Source organism: Eleutherodactylus coqui, chromosome 3 (genome assembly GCF_035609145.1).
Source record: "Eleutherodactylus coqui strain aEleCoq1 chromosome 3, aEleCoq1.hap1, whole genome shotgun sequence".
In the NCBI taxonomy this organism is placed as follows: Eukaryota; Metazoa; Chordata; class Amphibia; order Anura; family Eleutherodactylidae; genus Eleutherodactylus; species Eleutherodactylus coqui.
In genome coordinates, this window is record NC_089839.1 from 63,143,968 (window position 1) to 63,167,048 (window position 23,081).

The following is a 23,081-nucleotide window of genomic DNA, read 5'->3' on the forward strand; positions in this document are numbered from 1 at the left end:
TGAGAGGGAAGAGTCCGGGGGAAGATGTACTGATAATTTATTGTACATGACAGGCAATGCGTTTTAACAGCCAGTTGATGTCTTCCTTTTGCCTGCGGAAGATACCAATTCGATGTTGAAATGCGTTGCCTGCTGTTTACTGCAAAGCATCGGTCCATTTTCCCCTGGACGTTTCCCTCTCAGCGGCTCTCATTCCTCCTTTTTCTTCCTGCACTTTTTAAAAATTGTCTGCCTATTAAGTTTTATGTTTGACCAACCCACAAAAAAATAATAGCATTGATATTCAGTAGCAAAAGACACAAGTAGATGGATCCAGCCAATGGTGTGACATATCGAACAACATAGGATATTAACTCTTTGAATCAAAAGGAGGAATGGAAGAAAAGAAGAGGAAGGATGGAAGGGAGAGGTGGGAGGGTTTAGATAGGAAAACAATAGAAAGAAGGCCAAGATGGATTAGCCATTTCAATCAGTGCGTCTTTGTTTGCCATGCGGAAATGAACATGCCTTTTTGGCGCAAGAGGTACAGTGAAATACGCCAATGTGTGCGCAAAAAAACAGCGCTGGTTCCACAAAAGCGCAAAGCTCAGGCACACGCAAATACATGTACACTTGTGTAAAGCCGGTCTAAATGCTTCTTCACACAAGCGTGACGTGATTGCGCACTGACTGAAGCGCTATCATGTCGTCTCGCTCCTTTACTGTACCTATTTGCGATGCCAAGCCTGTTCACATTGGCATCGGACACAAACGCACTATGTTAGAACAGGCGGAGCAGATGGGGCAGATGATTTAGTAGGCAGGCCAATGATTATGTAGGCGGGCCAGCCAACTTAGTAGGTGGGGAAGATGATTTAGTGGGCGGGCCAGCCAACTTAGTAGGTGGGGCAGATGATTTAGTAGGCGGGCCAGCCAACTTAGTAGGTGGGGCAGATGATTTAGTAGGCGGGCCAGCCAACTTAGTAGGTGGGGCAAATGATTTAGTAAGCGGGCCAGCCAACTTATTAGGTGGGGCAGATGATTGAGTAGGCATGCCAACCAACTTAGTACGTGGGGCAGATGATTTAGTAGGCAGGCCAGCCAACTTAGTAGGTGGGGCAGATTATTTAGTAGGCAGGCCAGCCAACTTAGTAGGTGGGGCAAATGATTTAGTAAGCGGGCCAGCCAACTTATTAGGTGGGGCAGATGATTGAGTAGGCATGCCAACCAACTTAGTACGTGGGGCAGATGATTTAGTAGACGGGCCAGCCAACTTAGTAGGCAGATTTGCCAACTTAGTCGTCGGACCAGCCTAATTAGTCACCGCTGTTATCAATCAAACACTACAAAATCGCACAGTTTAGTGTGCACTTTTATTTGGAACAAGTGTGAATTTACACACCCCATAGACTCCTATGGGGCCTTGCACAAAAACACTCCATGTGAAATCAATGGCCTTTAATGGATGCGGTTTGCGCAAGCGACTATGTGCAAGCAAAACCACATAGAAAATCGCCCATGTGAAGGAGCCATAATAGTAAGAACCATTGACACAGAAACAAGCAAGAATGGTGACAACCCTATGCAATGCTCAAGAAGAGACTAATTATCACAGCGCACTGTTAGATTTGGCTGCATGTTAAGATACCCAACACATTAAAAAAAAGTTGTGCAGTAAAAGTCTCCTAATGAAAGTTATCGTATCTGGCAGTTGCCAGGTTCTGTTTCTCAATGTAGACACAAGGAACATGTACCATAAAATAAGTAAGTCTGGTGGAAAGCGAAAAAATGCAGAAAACAATCTGCAGGTGCTCAAGGTCCCAATTCTTCATAAAGTCTAAAGTGCGTCCTAAAAGTAGTGCATCTGCAAACTGGAGTTTATCTATTTACAGGGAGGACTGTCCCGGGTCATGCAAACACCACCTGAGTTATTTATTACCTTTCACCAGATACAGCGAAAGTTAAATGTCCCGTATGAAGGGCTGCAGACTCCATGCACCGGATTAAAATGTCTGTAAAACCAATTACTGTGGATGATTTTGAACAATATGCAAAGTGTTTTCTTAAAAAATCAGTTTTTGATTATTATCGATCGGGGGCGGACGATCAGCAAACCCTGGCTGACAATGTAGCAGCATTTTCGAGGTAAGGCATAATATTCAATGATTTAGTATTCGCTCTCTTTTTGATATTGTTACACATCTAGTATTAATTGATAGGTTTCTTTGCATTCAATGACTTGAATATATTCCCCCTTTAAAGTAGACATTTTGAACCCTTATACCACAGAGGAACCTGTCATGAAATTTCCTTTAAATCGAAAACCTTAGAGCTCACTCACCATCCCTCCTGTATATGTATCATATCATACTGTTGATGTCTTTTTCGAAAAAAACACTACCCTTCAATGAAGTTGTGTTTTAGCTAAATAGGTTCAAAATTCAAGACTGATCGCCCAATAGGTCTGATACAGAGCTCTGAATCCCCTGCATACATGTAAAGGTTAAAGATAATATGTTGGCTACCTGCAGCTAAACTTTCGCTAGTCTTGGCTTGGAATTTTACGAATTAATTTATTGTAAGAGTCACTTTTGGAACAACTTTTTTTTTACTGTATCACCAATTATTAGTTTTCATTTTGCAGGTTCTCTAAGTGATTTGTACACCATTTTTTATTTCATTAAATACGTTATTTTTGTATACTTTCTTTTTTTTTATATAAAAATTGCATTTTTTTGGCGTTATTAATGGTAAAACAAATAAAACATTTTCATCTTTGTATCTCTAAAATGTACCCGTTTTGTTTACTACTGTACTTTTTAAGCAAAAATTCCCTGAGCTGGTGACAATTTAAGGAGTTGTCATCTAAAAGATGAGTCATCAATACTAGTTTGCTGGGTTCCACTGCCCAGGATTACCACTGATCAACTGTTTGCTGGTCTGCTGCACTCATGCTCTGGGCTGATTTCTGCAGGAAGCAGCCAGGCTTGGTACGGCAGGAATTCACTTAATTGGGAACTTTGCCTGTAATACCAAGACTAGTCACTGCAGTGGGAACGGAGCTGTCTGCTTCCTGCAGAAATCAGCTCAGTGCATGAGCGCACCAGCCTGGTAAACTGCTGATCATTAGAGATTCCAGGTGGCAGACCCTCGCAGACCTACTGTCCTACAGATAGGCTATAAGTAGTTTTCAATTGGACAATTTCTTTAATTTTAGTGCAACAGTATATACAAGGGCATACCATATGTACCAAAGAAGTAGATCATGTGTCTTCTGTGGGTACCTTCAAGAGAGTAGTCTCATCCCGGCTAGTCTCCTTCACTTTGCTAATAATGGACAGGAAACTATGCAGTACTTACTCCCTTTTCCAGAGAAGCTACATTATTAGTATATAATATGGTGGAGATTTGGCCCAAAGGTCATGAAATGAGTGTGGAGGGGGAAACAGGCACCAGTGGTAAGACACCATAATGGGGGGCCCAATTTGGTCTTTACTATGGAATCCTCACTCCTCTGTGTATGCCATTGGGAATATATGTATATTTATTGGTATTTTTGGAAACAATTTCATTGTTGTATTCATGTTGATGTGTAGCATACGTTTTACTTTACTTCTGAGCTTATTGGTTCCAAGAGGTAACGTTTTCCATTTTCTTTTTACACTAGCGATGATATAAAAAGCAAAAGACTGCAAATATGTTTTATAATATTAACTGTATATGAACTAGTGTGATGGCATAACAGTTGTCATGGCACGCCGGTTGCAACACTAGATCAGTGCAATGGCAACAATGCCATCCTGGCCTGTGTGACTGCGGCGTTGGTGCATGTGCTCTGCTATTCAGCACTGGATACCACTGTGTAAATATCCATCTGCTAGGGTGGGGTTTCATTGATTGGTGGGGAGGTGGTTTCTCCAGCCAGCCAAACAACCAATTCTTAAGTATATATATTCCGGCCCCTCCTCTCAGAGGGCGCCAGTTATTCTTCTGCATGGTGGAGTTCTGGTCTAGTCCAAGTTTTCCTAGTACCATCTCAGTCAGTTAAGTCCCTAGTGGGACATGCTTGATAAAGACCTAGTATGTGAGGTCGAAACGTCGCAGTCTTTTTATGCTTTTTTACTGGGGAATAAAACAAGAGTTTTCTAAGTAAAGTTATCCAGTGTGCTGTTCCTCCTTTTGAAATTCTCCAGTTAAGTCCCTAGTGATCTGACTTATTATTTGGTGTAGTTCATCTGCTTCCAAGTATGGCAATTGTCATCCCTTGTTACTATCTAGGAACAGTCTTGGGATCCCTCAAGTTGCCCTCGTTAGGGTGATCACCCCACTTTTAGGCAAGGTTTTCTTGTAGTAGTATCATAGGGTGAGATTTCCCTCTTTTCCTCTGTTAAGTATCATTGGTAATAGTTTTATTCTCCGAATTTTCAATTACTATATATATCCATCCTTTTAGACATCTATTACATCCGGCCCGGACGAGGGCTTCTTGGCTTCTGGCTCAGATGTAACAAAACTTTTCATCCATTGGAATATCCAATTAAATCATGCCTCTTAGTTCTGACTGTGTCACTGAGCCATTTCTCAGGAAATGTAACTTATAGGTGTAAATCAGTCTAAGAGATAAGTGTAAAGGTTGGATCTTCAGAGATAGCTTTAACCAATCACTTGTGTGGCTTATCAGTTGACAGATGGTAGAAGCTGCTAAATCATGTATTTTCAGAGGGATGGAGCTTCTATTGAATATTCATTATCAGCCATTTTGATTGATACAATGATGAAATTCCTATTGGATGCCTAGCAGAGGCATGGTTCCATCTTCCTTATTTGCATATTACCCAGAGGAGCACGGATGGCCTTATAAGTCTCCTCACTCACCTTCTAGGTGCTCTCCTTAAGGAGAGACAATACCCCTCCCGAAAAAAAAGTATTTGATGTTTTATACTTTTTTTTAGTATAAATCTTAGTATGGAATACTATGATCTTCCATACTGCAAAAAGTATGTTGCTGTACACTGGCCCAAGAGAAGTCAAACAAACACTTTTTGGCCTCCATTGGGTGAATGAAACCTTATGGATTCCTTTGACTCCAATGACAGGAGCTTTTTCTGGTGTATAAACCAAATCTAGGGCCTTAGGTTGATATAAATGGAGTTTTAAAGATATTCTAAATCATCTGGAGTCATTGCAGATATGAAATAGACTTGAACGATGAAAAATTTGTATTGGCTGTTATCAATATACATCAGTTATTGAGTTGTCTGAGTTTCCTGGACATGGACCAGTCTGTAATTAGTATGTTTGCTTCTCTATGTTTATGCATAGAAGAGAAGGAATGGATTTAATCAACTTAGAAATAAAAGTCAGGCTTTATGGAGGGTTACTGCTTTTTATGGAATTCCAGTGCCATTATTTAGGCATTACATAGTGACTCTTGTTTGTACTGAGTGCGGGGATAAGCAAAAATGTGAAAACATCATAAAAAGAGCACTAAAATAGGCCTTTCTATGTTATGAGCACATAAAATGTGAAGAAGAAACCAATTAGCTGTAATTATTTTGTAAACACAATTTAAAGTATGTAAAATAACAATGTAGCTGGAGGACGTGTAATTTAAAGATACATTAATCTAAAAAAATCTATGTTTTCTGGCATCATATAGAAGATGCCATCAGATCTGCAGGTGGCATTTTATAGAGCAGGATTACTGAGAAAATTAGTATTTAGTTGTGTGGGAAAAAATGTAGTATAACCTGTAACTTATCGATTGAGGAGTCCGGTGATTACTGATTGACAGTTATATTAGTATTCACTGAGTAGCACCGCCCATTGGACTCCTCAACCCAGAATGAGCAAGGATTTCAATCAATAGGTTACAAGTAGAGATGAGCGAACGTACTCGTCCGAGCTTGATACTCGCTTGAGTATTAGCGTGTTCGAGATGCTCGTTACTCGTGACGAGCACCACGCGATGTTCGAGTTACTTTCACTTTCATCTCTGAGACGTTAGCGCGCTTTTCTGGCCAATAGAAAGACAGGGAAGGCATTACAACTTCCCCCTGCGACGTTCAAGCCCTATACCACCCCCTGCAGTGAGTGGCTGGCGAGATCAGGTGTCACCCGAGTATAAAAATCGGCCCCTCCCGCGGCTCGCCACAGATGCGTTCAGACATACTTTAGGGAAAGTGCTGTCTTGGTGGAGTTGCTATAGGGAGAGCGTTAGGAGTATTTTAGGCTTCAAAAACCCCAACGGTCCTTCTTAGGGCCACATCCAACCGTGTGCAGTACTGTGGAGGCTGCTTTTTGCAGTGTTGCACTTTTTTTTTTTTGGTATATCAGCCGTGCAGAGCATTGCGCCCTGCAGTAATACTCCAGGGACAGAAGTGGTGGTTAGGCAGGGACAGAAGACATATATTGTGAGGCAGGGACAGAAGACATATTTATTGAATATAGGCAGTGGGCCTTTGCAAAAACATTTGGGGAAAAAAATCTATTTGGACTGCCTGTGACTGTCTTCAGTGTTCTGGGTCTGTGCTGGGTGTAGTAGTCCTCCTAATTCATACGCAGCCAGCTAAGTGTTACAGCAGGCTTGCGCAAAATTATTTCCTGGCTCTGTGTTGGCTGTTAAATCACCGCTGTATTGCAGTCCACAGTGCAACACTCTGCATTTATTTGACATACTCCAGGGCCAGTAGCGGTGACGCAGGGACAGAAGACATATATTTATTGAATATAGGCAGTGGGCCTTTGCAAAAACATTTGGGGAAAAAAATCTATTTGGGCTGCCTGTGACTGTCCTCAGTGTTCTGGGTCTGTGCTGGGTGTAGTAGTCCTCCTAATTCATACGCAGCCAGCTAAGTGTTACAGCAGGCTTGCGCAAAATTATTTCCTGGCTCTGTGTTTGCAGTTAAATCACCGCTGTATTCCAGTCCACAGTGCAACACTCTGCAGTTATTTGACATACTCCAGGGCCAGTAGCGGTGACGCAGACAGAGAAGAGATATATTTATTGAATATAGGCAGTGGGCCTTTGCAAAAACATTTGGGGAAAAAAATCTATTTGGGCTGCCTGTGACTGTCCTCAGTGTTCTGGGTCTGTGCTGGGTGTAGTAGTCCTCCTAATTCATACGCAGCCAGCTACGTGTTACAGCAGGCTTGCACAAAATTATTTCCTGGCGTTCCGTAAGCGAAGTCAGCCTCCAACCACAGGCCAATAAGCGGCACATTTAATTACAGCGTTCTGTTTCTGCACTACTGGTAATACACCATGCTGAGGGGTAGGGGTAGGCCTATAGGACGTGGACGCGGGCGAGGACGCGGAGGCCCGAGTCAGGGTGTGGGCACAGGCCGAGCCAGTGCGGTGGCCAGGGGTAGAGGCAGGGCCAGACCGAATAATCCACCAACTGTTTCCCAAAGCGCCCCTTCGCGCCATGCCACCCTGCAGAGGTCAAGTTGCTCTACGGTGTGGCAGTTTTTCACAGAGACGCCTGACGACCGACGAACAGTGGTGTGCAACCTTTGTCGCGCCAAGATCAGCTGGGGAGCCACCACCACCAGCATGCGCAGACATATGATGGCCAAGCACCCCACAAGGTGGGACGAAGGCCGTTCACCGCCTCCGGTTTGCACCACTGCCTCTCCCCCTGTGCCCCAACCAGCCACTGAGATCCAACCCCCCTCTGAGGACACAGGCACTACCGTCTCCTGGCCTGCACCCACACCCTCACCTCCGCTGTCCTCGGCCCCATCCAGCAATGTCTCTCAGCGCAGCGTCCAGATGTCGCTAGCGCCACTGTTTGAGCGCGAGCGCAAGTACGACGCCACGCACCCGCACGCTCAAGCGTTAAACGTGCACATTGCCAAATTGATCAGCCTGGAGATGCTGCCGTATAGGCTTGTGGAAACGGGGGCTTTCAAAAGCATGATGGTGGCGGCGGCCCCGCACTACTCGGTTCCCAGTTGCCACTACTTTTCCCAATGTGCCGTCCCAGCCCTGCACGACCACGTCTCCCGCAACATTGTACGCGCCCTCACCAACGCGGTTACTGCCCAGGTCCACTTAACAACTGACACGTGGACAAGCACAGGCGGGCAGGGCCACTATATCTCCCTGACGGCACATTGGGTGAATTTAGTGGAGGCTGGGACAGAGTCAGAGCCTGGGACCGCTCACGTCCTACCCACCCCCCGAATTGCGTGCCCCAGCTCGGTGGTGGTATCTGCGGCGGTGTATGCTTCCTCCACTAAACCACCCTCCTCCTCCTCCTCCTCCTACGCAACCTCTGTCTCAAAATCAAGATGTGTCAGCAGCAGCACGTCGCCAGCAGTCGGTGTCGCGCGGCACGTCAGCACAGCGGTGGGCAAGCGTCAGCAGGTCGTGCTGAAACTACTCAGCTTAGGAGAGAAGAGGCACACGGCCCACAAACTGCTGCAGGGTCTGACAGAGCAGACCGACCGCTGGCTTGCGCCGCTGAGCCTCCAACCGGGCATGGTCGTGTGTGACAACGGCCGTAACCTGGTGGCGGCTCTGCAGCTCGGCAGCCTCACGCACATGCCATGCCTGGCCCATGTCTTTAATTTGGTGGTTCAGCGCTTTCTGAAAAGCTACCCACACTTGTCATACCTGCTCGGAAAGGTGCGCCGGGTCAGCGCACAATTCCGCAACTCCAAGTCGGACGCTGCCACCCTGCGGACCCTGCAACATCGGTTTCATCTGCCAGTGCACCGATTGCTGTGCGACGTGCCCACACAGAGAAACTCTACGCTCCACATGTTGGCCAGGCTCTATGAGTAGCGTAGAGCTATTGCGGAATACCAACTCCAACATGGGCGGCGTAGTGGGAGTCAGCCTCCTCAATTATTTACAGAAGACTGGGCCTGGTTGGCAGACATCTGCCAGGTCCTTGGAAACTTTGAGGAGTCTACCCAGATGCTGAGCGGGGATGCTGCAATCATTAGCGTCACCATTCCTCTGCTATGCCTCTTGAGAAGTTCCCTGCAAAGCATAAAGGCAGATGCTATGCACTCGGAAACGGAGCGGGGGAAGACAGTATGTCACTGAATAGTCAGAGCACCCTCATGTCTATATCTCAGCGCGTTGAGGAGGAGGAGGAGGGGGAGGAGCATGAAGAGGAGGGGGAAGAGACAGCTTGGTCCACTGCTGAGGGTACACATGCTGCTTGCCTGTCATCCTTTCAGCGTGTATGGCCAGAGGAGGAGGAGGAGGGGGAGGAGCATGAGGAGGAGGGGGAAGAGACAGCTTGGCCCACTGCTGAGGGTACACATGCTGCTTGCCTGTCATCCTTTCAGCGTGTATGGCCAGAGGAGGAGGAGGAGGAGGAGGAGGATCCTGAAAGTGATCTTCCTAGTGAGGACAGCCATGTGTTGCGTACAGGTACCCTGGCACACAAGGCTGACTTCATGTTAGGATGCCTTTCTCGTGACCCTCGCGTTACACGCATTCTGGCCACTACGGATTGCTGGGTGTACACACTGCTCGACCCACGGTATAAGGAGAACCTTTCCACTCTCATTCCCAAAGAGGAAAGGGGTTCGAGAATGATGCTATACCACAGGGCGCTGGTGGACAAACTGATGGTAAACTTCCCATCCGACAGCGCTAGTGGCAGAAGGCGCAGTTCCGAGGGCCAGGTAGCAGGGGAGGCGCAGAGATCAGGCAGCATGTACAGCGCAGGCAGGGGACATTATCCAAGGCCTTTGCCAGCTTTCTGGCTCCCCAGCAAGACTGTGTCACCGGTCCCCAGTCAAGGCTGAGTTGGCGGGAGCACTGTAAAAGGATGGTGAGGGAGTACGTAGCCGATCGCACGACCGTCCTCGGTGACGCCTCTGCCCCCTACAACTACTGGGTGTCGAAGCTGGACACGTGGCCTGAACTCGCGCTGTATGCCCTGGAGGTGCTTGCTTGTCCTGCGGCTAGCGTCTTGTCAGAGAGTGTGTTTAGTGTGGCTGGGGGAATCATCACGGATAAGCGTACCCACCTGTCAACCGACAGTGCCGACAGGCTTACACTCATCAAGATGAACAAAGCCTGGATTTCCCCAGACTTCTCTTCTTCACCAGCGGACAGCAGCGATACCTAAGCAATATGTAGGCTGCACCCGCGGATGGAAGCATCGTTCTCTCTCACCATCCAAAACGGGGACCTTTTTGCTTCATCAATCTGTGTATAATATTCCTCCTCCTCCTCCTGAAACCTCACATAATCACACCGAATGGGCAATTTTTCTTAGGCCACAAGGCTCAGTCATATAATTTGTGTAAACAATTTTTATACGTTTCAATGCTCATTAAAGCGTTGAAACTTTCACCTCAACCAATTTTTATTTTAACTGGGCTGCCTCCAGGCCTAGTTACCAATTAAGCCACATTAACCAAAGCGATTAATGGGTTTCACCTGCCCTCTTGGTTGGGCATGGGCAATTTTTCTCAGGTACATTAGTACTGTTGGTACACCAATTTTTGGGGGCCCTCGCCTACAGTGTAATCCAATTAATTTTTAGCCCACCTGCATTACAGCTGACGTTACATCAGCTGTGTTGGGCACTGCAATGGGATATATTTATGTACCGCTGGTGGGTTCCAGGGAGCCACCCATGCCGTGGGTCCACAGGGAGTTGTAACTGCATGTGTCCACTTCTAAAGAACCCCAGTCTGACTGGGGCATGCAGTGTGGGCCGAAGCCCACCTGCATTAAGCACGACATTACCTCAGCTGTGTTGGGCACTGCAATGGGATATATTTGTGTACCGCCGGTGGCTTCCTGGCACCCACCCATGCTGTCGGTCCACACGGAGTTGTAACTGCATGTGTCCACTTCTAAAGAACCCCAGTCTGACTGGGGCATGCAGTGTGGGCCGAAGCCCACCTGCATTAAGCACGACATTACCTCAGCTGTGTTGGGCACTGCAATGGGATATATTTATGTACCGCCGGTGGCTTCCTGGCACCCACCCATGCTGTCGGTCCACACGGAGTTGTAACTGCATGTGTCCACTTCTAAAGAACCCCAGTCTGACTGGGGCATGCAGTGTGGGCCGAAGCCCACCTGCATTAAGCACGACATTACCTCAGCTGTGATGGGCAATGCAATGGGATACATTTATGTACCGCCGGTGGGTTCCAGGGAGCCACCCATGCTGTGGGTGCACACGGAATTTCCATTGCGGAGTTGTACCTGCCTATGACTATTTATAAAAAACCCGCGGTCTGACTGGGGCATGCAGACACCTTGACAGAATGAATAGTGTGTGGCACATAGGTTCCCCATTGCTATGCCCACGTGTGCAGCTCCTGATGGCGGTGGCACAGGATTATATTTCTCATTGCTTCTGTACAGCATTGTGGGCTATCTCCCCGCCCCTTTTAAAGAGGGTCGCTGCCTAGCCGTGCCAACCCTCTGCAGTGTGTGCCTGCGGTTCCTCCTCATGGCAGACGCACTTATAAATAGACATGAGTGTGGCGTGGCATGAGGGCAGCTGAAGGCTGTGCAGGGACAATTTGGTGTGCGCTGTGGACACTGGGTCGTGCAGGGGAGGTTGGGCAGCATGTAACCCAGGAGAAGTGGCAGCGGAGTGTCATGCAGGCAGTGATTGTGCTTTGTTGGAGGTAGTGTGGTGCTTAGTTAAGGTATGCATTGCTAATGAGGGCTTTTTAGAAGTAAAAATTGTTGGGAGGGGGGGGGGGGGCACTCTTGCCGCTATTGTGGCTTAATAGTGGGACCTGGGAACTTGAGATGAAGCCCAACATGTTGCCCCTCGCCTGCCCTATCCGTTGCTGTGTCGTTCCCATCACTTTCTTGAATTGCCCAGATTTTCACAAATGAAAACCTTAGCGAGTATCGGCGATATACAAAAATGCTCGGGTCGCCCATTGACTTCAATGGGGTTCGTTACTCAAAACGAACCCTCGAGCATCGCGATAATTTCGTCCCGAGTAACGAGCACCCGAGCATTTTGGTGCTCGCTCATCTCTAGTTATAAGTTAATGAATCTTTCCCATAAAATTAGATATCAATCTGCTCAGCTCCTCCTGTCTATAACATGGTGAAAACAAATCGGGCAGCATTTTCACTGTGATAAGTTCCCTTTTAGTTTGAGAAGAGTTTCAATTTTTTTTTAATTGACCTAAAATGCATTTGGATCAAAGTAATTTATGAAGAGAACCTCAGAAAACAAACATTAGGATCAATATAATTTTTAATTCATTCACTGATTCATTTGATTCAACATTAAAGGGGTTGTCCCGCGAAAGCAAGTGGGTCTATACACTTCTGTATGGCCATATTAATGCACTTTGTAGTGTACATTGTGCATTAATTATGAGCCATACAGAAGTTATCAAAAGTTATTCACTTACCTGTTCCGTTGCTAGCGTCCTCGTCTCCATGGTTGCCGTCTAATTTTCGCCGTCTAATGGGCAAATTAGACGCGCTTGCGCAATCCGGGTCTTCTCCTTTTCTCAATGGGGCTCCGTGTAGCTCTGTGTAGCTCCGCCCCGTCACGTGCCGATTCCAGCCAATCAGGAGGCTGGAATCGGCAATGGACCGCACAGAAGCCCTGCGGTCCACCGAGGGAGAAGATGCCGGCGGCCATCTTCAGCAGGTAAGTAAGAAGTCACCGGAGCGCGGGGATTCAGGTAAGCGCTGTCCGGTGTTCTTTTTTAACCCCTGCATCGGGGTTGTCTCGCACCGAACGGGGGGGGGAAGTTGAAAAAAAAAACAAACCTGTTTCGGCGCGGGACAACCCCTTTAAATGCCCTTATCATTAAAAGAGTATGAAAGTGTGATTGTAACGTTGATATATGTAAGTGATTACAATGTCTGAGCTAAAGGAGAATTTATTGCAGAAAACTGAACACTTGAAGGGAGGCTCTAGTACCCTGTTGTACCACCTCTAACTTGGATACAAGATGTTATACAGGTGGGCATGGACAGTCTGGTAACCTGTTGGGCTGCCTCCAGCTTGGATACAAGATGTGATACAGGAGGGCATGGAAGCTCTAGTACCATGTTGTACCATCTCTAGCGTGGATACAAGATGTGATACAGACAGGCATAGAGGATCTAGCACACTGTTTTACTGCCTCCAGCTTGGATACAAGATGTGATACGGCCGGGCATGGAGGCTCTAGAACCCTGTTGTACCACCTCTAGCTTGGATGTAAGATGTGATATGGGTGAGCATGAAGATTCTATTACCCTGTTGTACTGCCTCTAGCTTGGATACAAGATGTGACATAGGTGGTCATGGAGGCTCTAGTACCCTGTTGGGCTGCCTCTAGCTTGGATACAAGATGTGATATGGGCAGGCATGGGGGCTCAAGTACCCTGTTGGGATGCCTTTAGCTTGGATATAAGATGAGATACAGGTGGTCATGGAGGCTATAGTTCCCTGCTGGGCCACCTGTAGCTCAGATGCAAGATGTGATATGGGCAGGTATGGAGGCATACAGGTTCAATATGGCATTCTATTGCATATTGTTCTACATTTGCTGTAACTGAACCACTAGATTGTGCAAACTTATAGGCTGTCAAAGATGGCATCTCAGATGGTCTTATACACATTCTATTGGTGATAAATCTGTCAACCGGGCAGCCATGGAAGTGTGGCAATATTGTGGAGGCATTCCTGTGACACCCTTGTGTGTGAGGCCAAGCATTATTCTGTGGGAAAATGACACTTGGAAGCCCTGCTATGAGAGACAACACATGTGGCTGCAGGATGTCCTGAACATATAACTGAGCTGTCATTGTCCCTCATATCACTACTAGGAGTGACCGACTGTCGTATGCAATGGCCCCTCCAGACCATCACACTAGTAGTGGAGCAGGGTGCTGCTCCAGAGTAAAGTCAGGGTTGAGGTGCTCGCTCCTAAGTCTTTAGACACAAATACATCTGTCATAAGTGAATAAACTAAACCTGGATTCATCACTGAAGACAATCTGGTTCCACTACATAGCAGTCTAGCTTCATCGCTCATGTCACCACTTCAAACAGAAGCCACAGTGAGTGTTAAAGACAGTACACATAATGGGCACCGTGAGACCAAATGTCCTTCAGCCAAGCACCTGGAAATTATTCCAATACACATAGGGGTCTTTGATGGTGCCACCTCTCTCTGGATGGTGGACAATGAAACTGTTGGAGCTGCTTGTGCTTGTCAGATGATCAGACGATCCTCTCTACTGCTGGTCTGTTGAGGCTGTCCTGAGCCCGCTCACCTTGTGTGTGTGCCCTCACACATGCACTGATTCAAACACCTCCTAACAGTCTGGTCAGAACGGCCCTGGTGGTAGGCAGTTCATTGAAATGACCATCCAGCTTCTCACATTTTAATAATGCCCACCCTCTTAAACTCTTAAAAGTTTGAATCTTGATTACTACTCCAAGTTCTGTTCAGTTTGTGGGTGGATACTCTAACATTTAGTCATAGAAATTGGTGGCAGAGAATTCATCAAGCTCCAAATTCATAGGTTTATTAGTACTGGGTACACTTTGGCAGTTGTGTGGCAGCAAATTTGTAAAAAATAGCCATACACATTAGATCTAGCTTGGTTGGACCTACTAAATTTGGCAGAACTAGCTAAACATTTAATGTGTAAGACAGTCTCTCTCCCAGAAGCAAATGTTAGGAAGATAAGGATCAGGGAGTAGGTTCTTAAAGGGGTTGTGGCAAGTTTAAATGTTATCCTCTATCTACAGGATGAAATAACTTTATGATTGGTTGGGTCCAACCTCTGGGACCCCTATGATCCCGAAAATGGGATCTGCTCCATGCACTTCAATGGCGGTGTCAAAGATTGCTGAAGTGCTTGAATTCAGTCATCTCTGGTGCTGTCATTGAAGTGAATGTCATTTAGATGGGGTAACATTATAACTTGACACAACCCCCATAACTGCCCAATCCCTTTCTTCTCAGGAGATAAGTTGTTGTGAGAGGTGTTTGCAAGCAGCTTTCTCCCCTCTCTGCATTCAGAAGATATTCATGCTCGGCTAAGTCAAGAATGCATGTTTATTAGAGGAACAGAAGATAAAGCTGTTTGCCGAACGAGTCTTTAGCTGACCTCTTCCTATAATGTATGAAAAGTCAACGAAAAGCCAACAAACAAACTACCCTTTAAAAGTATTTACGCTTCCAATTTTTTCGACTGCAATTTACAATCAATGAAATAAATGGAGAAAATATTTAAAAAAAGTCCTAAAAGACAAAAACATTTAGTGACAGACAAGAGAATAGAACCTTACCTTACCTTTTGTAGAAAATAAGCAGAGTATTACATTTTATGCATCATCTACAACCGTTACAAATATATAAGGACAGTTTGACTTCTACCTCATGGGGATTTTTTGCCTTTTTCTGGATCAACATTGCTGGATAATAGGCTGAATTAGAGGGACATAAGTCTTTTTTCAGCCTTACATACTATTTTACTATTCCTCAGTATAGTAGTCTCGCAATGACCAGGATGACCCCTCTTCTGCAAAAATTTGACTAAAACACTGTGACATAGCAACAATATGATGTCTGCTATATAATTGGATTCAGTCTCAGAACTGCTTCTTGTCATTAACACGTTGATTAAAGAATTGGCACAAATAGTTGCCATGAAAAAGGATCCTTTTAGAACTGACTTGCCTTGAAAACAGTTGCTTAATTGCAGAAAAATGTGAAAACAAACCCTAAACATGTGTTCGATGTCTAAAGCTTGATTTACATTTCATTGATGTCAGATGGAGGTTGTATCCTCGTGTTCTAAGAGATGTTTCTGCCACTGATCTCTCGACAACCATACTAGGACAGAAAGTAAGCATGCCAATATGTGTAGGAGCAACGGCAATGCAGAGAATGGCTCACCCTGATGGAGAAACGGCAACTATACGAGGTAAACCTGCTCTCCTTGTATCATCTTCAAATTGCTGTAGATAATATGATGCATATGGTCTGGACTACAAGACATGCTGATAAACCAGACACAAGAACATACATCTCAATGCTGGAATTTGTACATGTAGAATACATGAAGCCCCCACCTTGATCCACCCGCCCATAAAACTTCCCAGAAATGCCCATATTTGCATAAGCCAAGAAAGTTAGGAGGTATGCAAGAAGATTGCAAGACTTGAGTCACTTGTCTTCATGTTCTCATATTCGCTAGGCCTAAATAATGTCTTCTTGGTGAAATAGCCTTCAACTTCTTATCTCAATATATGTTTCAGATCCCAAATAAAAGGGGACATGTTTCGTCTTCATTGTCAGTCTGGTGCACTAGCATATTTTGTTGTTTTATTATCCTCTAGGCTTCATAAAGTCACAGCAGTGGGTATAGATGTGGTGTGCCTCAGAACTAATTTGACTTGAGGTTGCCCAGTTTTCACCCTTCCATCCCACAAATCGGGATCTGGTCTTCACTGTGGGAACCCACATATCATTACCCCCGAAGCAGTCTCAGTTAAGAGGCAGCTGACACACTTGGTCAAGTATTGTGTTATGCAATACCAGATGGTGTTGATGGGTACATAGTCATAGAACAGAGCCAAAGTCAGGGCAGGTGGAACACTTTCACAATGTAGATCAGGCTAAGGGTCATGTCAGGCAACAGGGAAGGAAAGTGTAGTTAAAAAACAAGGCAAGATTAGGACTGTAGAGGTCAGGAAAGCTGTATGGTTCAGGCACAGAGCAAATACCAAGAGATCAGACAGAAACAAACTTTGCACCTACGCACAGTATGGAGACTCATCGCTCAGGCTCCAGATTATGGGTGGAGTAGCCTGAAATAGTTCTGGGCATGTCCGTATTGGTTGGGGTCTGCAAGCTGGGTGAGTGTGCTGGCTCAACACATTCTGCTTGAGTTAATGCCACTCACATTACCTGTAATGATGAAGAATTACTGTGTTAACACAAGAACAAGTAAATAAAATGTAGCACATTATTGTAATAGTCTGATATATTACACACTTACCTTCCCATTAGAAAGATTAGAGTTCAATCCAAAATAGCAGCATTCAAAATGGCTGTCATTTTGGTGACATAGCCTAACAGGTCCCCCCCCCCCCCCTGAGCTTGTGTGCATTTCTCCTTGTTTTAAAAGATGTTGGTAACCATTGATGGTTTAATATTAGTATATTTAATGCAATGTGTTTTCCTGAGAGAAGGTTTTCCAAGTAGAATGACCCTCCTCCCCAAGTTAGACATCAAGTATTAGATACTATTTCTATATCACATTGGCATATTTGCTGTTTGTCCTTTAACCAATCAGTGATGCGGTAATTTCTTTTGACACATTAGCTTGCAGATCAGTTGGAACAGGAATGATGTTGAGTTCTTGGGCCACCTCAACCATTGAAGAGGTTGCTGAGGCTGCACCCAACTGTCTACGCTGGATGCAACTGTACATCTACAAAGATCGCAACCTAACAAAGTCACTTGTGCAGAGAGCCGAACAATATGGATATAAAGCTATCTTCCTAACTGTGGACACTCCTTATCTGGGGAGGAGACTGGATGATGTGCGAAATAAATTCCAACTACCTCCTCATCTCAGGTATAATGATATTTCATTTTTACTGATTGTACAGAGTCAGAAAAAACAGGGCTGCTTTACTCTAAAAACAACCAAAGAACCCCACTAATCAGAGACGTAAGTTGAAGCTTCTGGGCCCCCATACAAAATCTGCAACGGGGCCACAACTATAATGCTTTATTCATAGTACTTGCCTCCCTATATGAAGCAGATAGGCCTTATGGGCCCCCTAAGGCTCCTGGGCCCGGGTGCAACCGCATCCCCTGCATCCCCTATAGTTATGCCCCTTCCTGTAACTAATAGAGATTGTCCAAAGGGAAGAAACCGGGAAGAATCACAAAGATTCCATAATTGCTCTTTTTCTCTTGAATGTAAATTTATAAGGACACACTGAATATCTTGGTATTATCTTGGATGGTTTTCCAGGATGTCTGAATAAAGCTTAAGGAGTCGGACGCAATAGCTTGGGGGATTTTTATCTTATCTTTTCAAAATCCATAACTTTTTTCTTCTTTTTCTGTCAGCATAGCTATATGAGGGCTCGTTAGTTGTGTGGCGCGCTGTAGGTTTTATCAGTAACATTTTAGGGTGCATATAATTCTATAACTAATTAATTTTTTGGAGTGACCGTAAAAGAACACAGATTTTGCCTTTTTTTTTACAGTGTTCAGTAAATGGTATAAATGACATGATAACTTTTTGTGGGTCAGTACAATTATGATACCAAAATTATTAATATTTCAGATTATTTGCCCAGTAAAAACCCTTTTTTTAAAAAATAATATTGGTACAATTTTGGGTTGCATACAGTTTTTTTTTGCTCAATTGTATTGCTTTTTTGGAAGGCAAATTTAACAAAATCAGCATTTTGATTCTACTTTTTTTTTTTTTTTTTACTGACAGTATTAGCCCTGTGGGATAAAAAAAAGTATGTAATTTATTGTACAGGTTGTTGGATGCAGCAATACTGAACACATACTTATTCTCTTTTTTTTAACAAAAAAAGGAAAAGTGCACAAAAAAAATGGAATACATTTTTTTTATACTTGTATGCATTTTTAACCATTTTTTATTTTTAGCTTTTTTGCGTCTGCCTAGGGGATATGAGCCTGATCTTATTATTGCTCAAATAATACACTGCAGCATATTATCTATGTCCTATGACAATCCTAGCCATGGCTTACCAGGAAGCCGCTGTTAGGGCTCTGGTTTCCATGGCAAACCATCGGCCCTCAATGGTTGGATGGTTGAGGACCGATGATGTCACAGAAGGAGCTTATTTACTCACTTAACTACCTACATGCAGCATATAAGGGGTTATAAAATATAATAGTAATATACTTATATTATTGATTGAGCCATAACTATTGTAGGTGTAGAGAATGCAGTCACATCCGGGCCCTGGAGCCTTCGGGGAGTCCATGAGGTCTCTCTTCCCTATATAGCTCATCATAATTGGGAGTTCTGTGACAGATTTTACATTGGGACCCAACAGCTTCAAGTTCCACCTCTGCCTAGTGATCAAACTGTTTCCATTTACATATAATCTTTTATTTCTGTCACTAAAAATGTTGATATGTCAAGGATGAAGAACTTTGAGACTGAAGACTTGGCATTTTCATCCAAAGAAGGCTATGGAGATAACAGTGGTTTGGCAGTGTATGTGTCCCAAGCCATTGATGCTTCTATAACATGGGATGACATTGAGTGGCTTAAAGGACTTACCTCTCTACCTATAGTCGCCAAAGGCATTTTAACAGGTTAGTGAGAATATAATATGTGTTAATGATTACATTTGTCATTAATCGATTTAGTAGCAGGGTGGAATATAGTGCCCCAATTTATTTAACAAGCATATTCGCCTTTAATTGTCTTCTGACAAGTCTGCTAGAATTATCAGGTGGGGATTTATGACCTGAGATCCTCATGGGTTGTAAAATTAAAATGCTTTACAATGCTGTATTTGAGACAAATGATTGTTTCTTCTCCATTTGGCCCAGACAGTCCTAATGATTTCTCCCGGAGACTGTAGACTTTGAATCTGTCATCTTTGTACAGGTGTGCAGCTATAGTGGATGCAGAAGTAGCAATCATACCCATGCCCTGGAGCCTGATGAAGTCCAAAGCCCCTCTGCCACAAGGGAAAACACAAGTATTATGTATGACACATGGTAACTGGGGAGTCCTGTTACCGATTTTCAATTGGCCCCCAAATCATCCCCCATAATTAATACAGACTTCAAGATTAGCCCACCAGCACTAATACACATCTGAACCCACAATTAAAACATACCCTAGATCCGACCCCATGATTATAACATATTCAGAATTCAGAACAGCGCTGCTAGGAGAACCAGCTGGGAGCGAGGAGTGGTTAGTAACGAAAACTTCCCAGAGACTAATGGAAGTGCTGATTGTATAGAAATTTCAGTGTTCCAAAAAATAAGTTCTTTAGCAATAAAATTGTTTCCCCCCTGATTTATGGCAAGGTGGCACCCTAGACAGTCACCTACCCCTTGTCCCAGCCCTGAAAACATTAAATGAATGCCAATCTTAATGATTGATGCTAGTTTAAAATCCCGGATTAGCTTCCCTTTATCCTATAGGATATGATGGCCATTCAGTATGCAGATTGTAAGATGCCAATAATTCCCACAATGGGTTTGGGATTCGGCTTTCCCTAGTGCTTTGTTTTGACATCCCACTGAGATGTTAGAAAATAGATAAAGGCATATATATGATCAGTGAAAAGTTTGTCTCAAAACCCACATCATTTGGTGCAGGTTTTGACGCGGGTTTTATTCTGTATCTTTGTGTAGATTACACAGGGGTCGGAGCAGCGCACCCTCCCCAACCCATGTGGATCCCGATCGGCGCTGTTTGGAAAACCCATAAAATGTTGGCTGAGTGCTCTCCAGCCTGGGAGCCGTGTAACACTAGCAGTTTTTCAGTCCATTTGTTGTCCGAGTAAAATGCAGATTAGACTTGGACAACACACATATTAGACAATGGGGCTGGACACAAATAATTTTTTTTACTCGGTCACAAGGATTATGAAAAAAAACCCTTACAGTATCGACTATTCTGATGCAATTTGAAGAGAAAACTTGCCTATTCAAGTCAAAGCGTATACCAGAACGCAGATGACATCCGTATGCTGTCGTTTTTCCTAACCAATGCAGAAAAAAAAGAGTTGGGCTTGCTTCAGTTTTTTGGGGGGAAGAGGTGTGAACAAAGGATGACATGCTAAAGTAAAAGAAAAACTGATAGAGACTGCATACAGATGGCATACGGAATTTCACATGAATGGAAAAAAATCATTTTTTTGCGCAAGCAACACGAATGAGTTTTTTAACGCTTTTGTCTACCTAGCCTTAGGCTTAAAATTTAAAGGGGTTGTCCAGGAATCGAATAACATAGCAGTTTTCTTCCAAACACAGTGCCACCCTTGTCTATAGTAGCAAAACTGCAATACCAGACACAACCGATGAACAAGGATGGCGCTGTGTTTGGAAGAAAGCAGCCATGTTTTTCAACCTTGGACAACCCCTTTAAAAGACTGTCCAAAGTGGAAAGCTCCCATATTCTTCCTTCAAATATAATAGTTTCTGAGTGAGAAAAAAATACTCCATAAAACACAATAGTGTTTGATAGTGCCTGTGTATCTCAAGAGTGGCGAGGGGTGGAGAGGGGGCGGGAGCTCAGAGCACTGCTCCTGACTCTTCCAGCCTCCTCCCCCTGCAGAGAGGGACGCCGTATATCGTCCGGGAGTGAAAACCCAACCGATATACGGTCATCTGAATAAGCCCTAAAAGTGAGAAAAAAACTTTAGAAATAAAAATACAATGTTTGTAAGGTATTTCATGTTTTTTTATTGACCTACAGGAAACACAGTGTTTAGCCAAAAAAAACCCGCAAACGTGTCAAAACGGCAAAATAGCTGTATTTTTGTAAAAAAGACTGTGTGAAACGAACCATAAGCACAATGGACTGTTATTTGACTGTGACAGTAGTGGCACTGACTGTATTTTTCCTTTAAGCGGATGACGCTAGAGAAGCTGTTAAGCGTGGCGTAAGCGGCATCCTGGTATCTAATCACGGTGCACGTCAGTTGGACGGGGTTCCAGCCACAGTAAGTGTGAGGCTAATTTATTGTGTGCTGCATGTCAGACAGTCTAGATACCAAAGCTGTTGCATATGAAATAGGTAACACATCATTGTACAGCTGTCTAACAGCACTCCCTTCCTGCTGTAAGCCCACGGAAGGACGGAGTTCATTCCAGAACCTCAATTATTCTACAAGTCGGTAATGACTGTCGGAGAACAACATTCACCCTCTATGCTGATACATTGAATATGTGGTATGCAACTGGCTTATAAGTACTTGTAACAATTCACATATATTTTGGACTAAATTTACCGTTACAGGATTTCACCTAATTGATCTTCATGACTTCACAGAGTTTCCACTGTTCTATGGCACCAACAGTGCGGTCCACAGAACAAGACTAGTAAGGCTGTGTGTTATCCCGGTAGCACATGGCCTCATTTATAGTCTATGAGGCAAGACACGTGGGTGTTTTTTCACACAGACCGATGATCCACATAAATAATCTCATGGCATGTCCTATTTCTGTCTGTTTCATGGACTGGAAATAAGACCTGCCAATACATGTCAATGTGCTGTGTCCATGTATATCAAAAAGCACATGGACTAGTGTCCGTGTACTCTCTGATGGGAGTTGTGCCTGAGTCTCACAGTTACTGCTAGTATGCATCTAGCCTCACAAACAAATCACAGAAAGATGACATATCGATTTAAGAAAATCACTGCTATTGGCCGTACCTACTGGTATACTGATACTAAATACAAGGGGAAGAATAGAACCACATCCCTCAGCATGCAGAAGGCCGAATTGCTATATGGAAGAGCAATGCACCCCTCACACATCAACAATATATTGTGGGAGCGGCTGCTTAGTATTATACTTGCACTTAGATAAGGCATACAAATGGTGCCAGACCAACTGATATGTGTGATGCACCATGCAGACTTACAACCTATTGAAGATGTCACATACGATTCAGCCCAGTGGGCTGCTCTGCACCTTAAGAGTGGATGACACTGGCACTGCCACCTTGGGCTCCCCTAACATTTAAAGTCAGACTGCTTGCTTCAAAAATAAGAGGTATTATTCAATATTTTGACCAAAAGGCGGAAGCCCGCAAGCCCACATCAAGGGTCTTCATCGTCCTCTTGCGGGTCCCTACACTACCATCGCAAACTGTTGCAGCCGTTCTGGGGTTCCCACCTTGCTTTCAGGCCAGACCAGGGTTTAGCAGCATTCCTACCTCTCCTGGAGCTGAGGGGTGTGGTGGTTGCAAGATTAATGTCAGTCAGCACCTGGTGCTAAGTAGCTCTGCTCCTATTTAAGCAGTGCTAACAGTTACTCCTGTGCTGGTAAATCACTTCAGTCCCATGTTGGACAGTGTCGGAGCAACACAGCGTGGTGGAAGCTCTCCAGTATCAGCTAAGTTCTTTGCTGTTTGGTTTTGTTTATCCTTT

The 23,081-nt window shown here is 44.5% G+C and overlaps 1 protein-coding gene across 1 annotated transcript in view; it reads left to right on the top strand.

Moving 5' to 3' along the window:
* The first annotated feature begins 1,793 nt into the window (after positions 1-1,793).
* The window catches only part of HAO1 (hydroxyacid oxidase 1), a 31,684-nt gene continuing 10,396 nt past the window's right edge, over positions 1,794-23,081 (top strand). Inside the window, exons 1-5 of the mRNA XM_066594514.1 lie at positions 1,794-2,124; positions 15,726-15,877; positions 17,281-17,536; positions 19,100-19,275; positions 21,556-21,647. Coding sequence (XP_066450611.1) covers positions 1,973-2,124; positions 15,726-15,877; positions 17,281-17,536; positions 19,100-19,275; positions 21,556-21,647 — 828 coding nt within the window. The 5' untranslated portion in view covers positions 1,794-1,972. The remainder of the gene's footprint in view (positions 2,125-15,725; positions 15,878-17,280; positions 17,537-19,099; positions 19,276-21,555; positions 21,648-23,081) is intronic.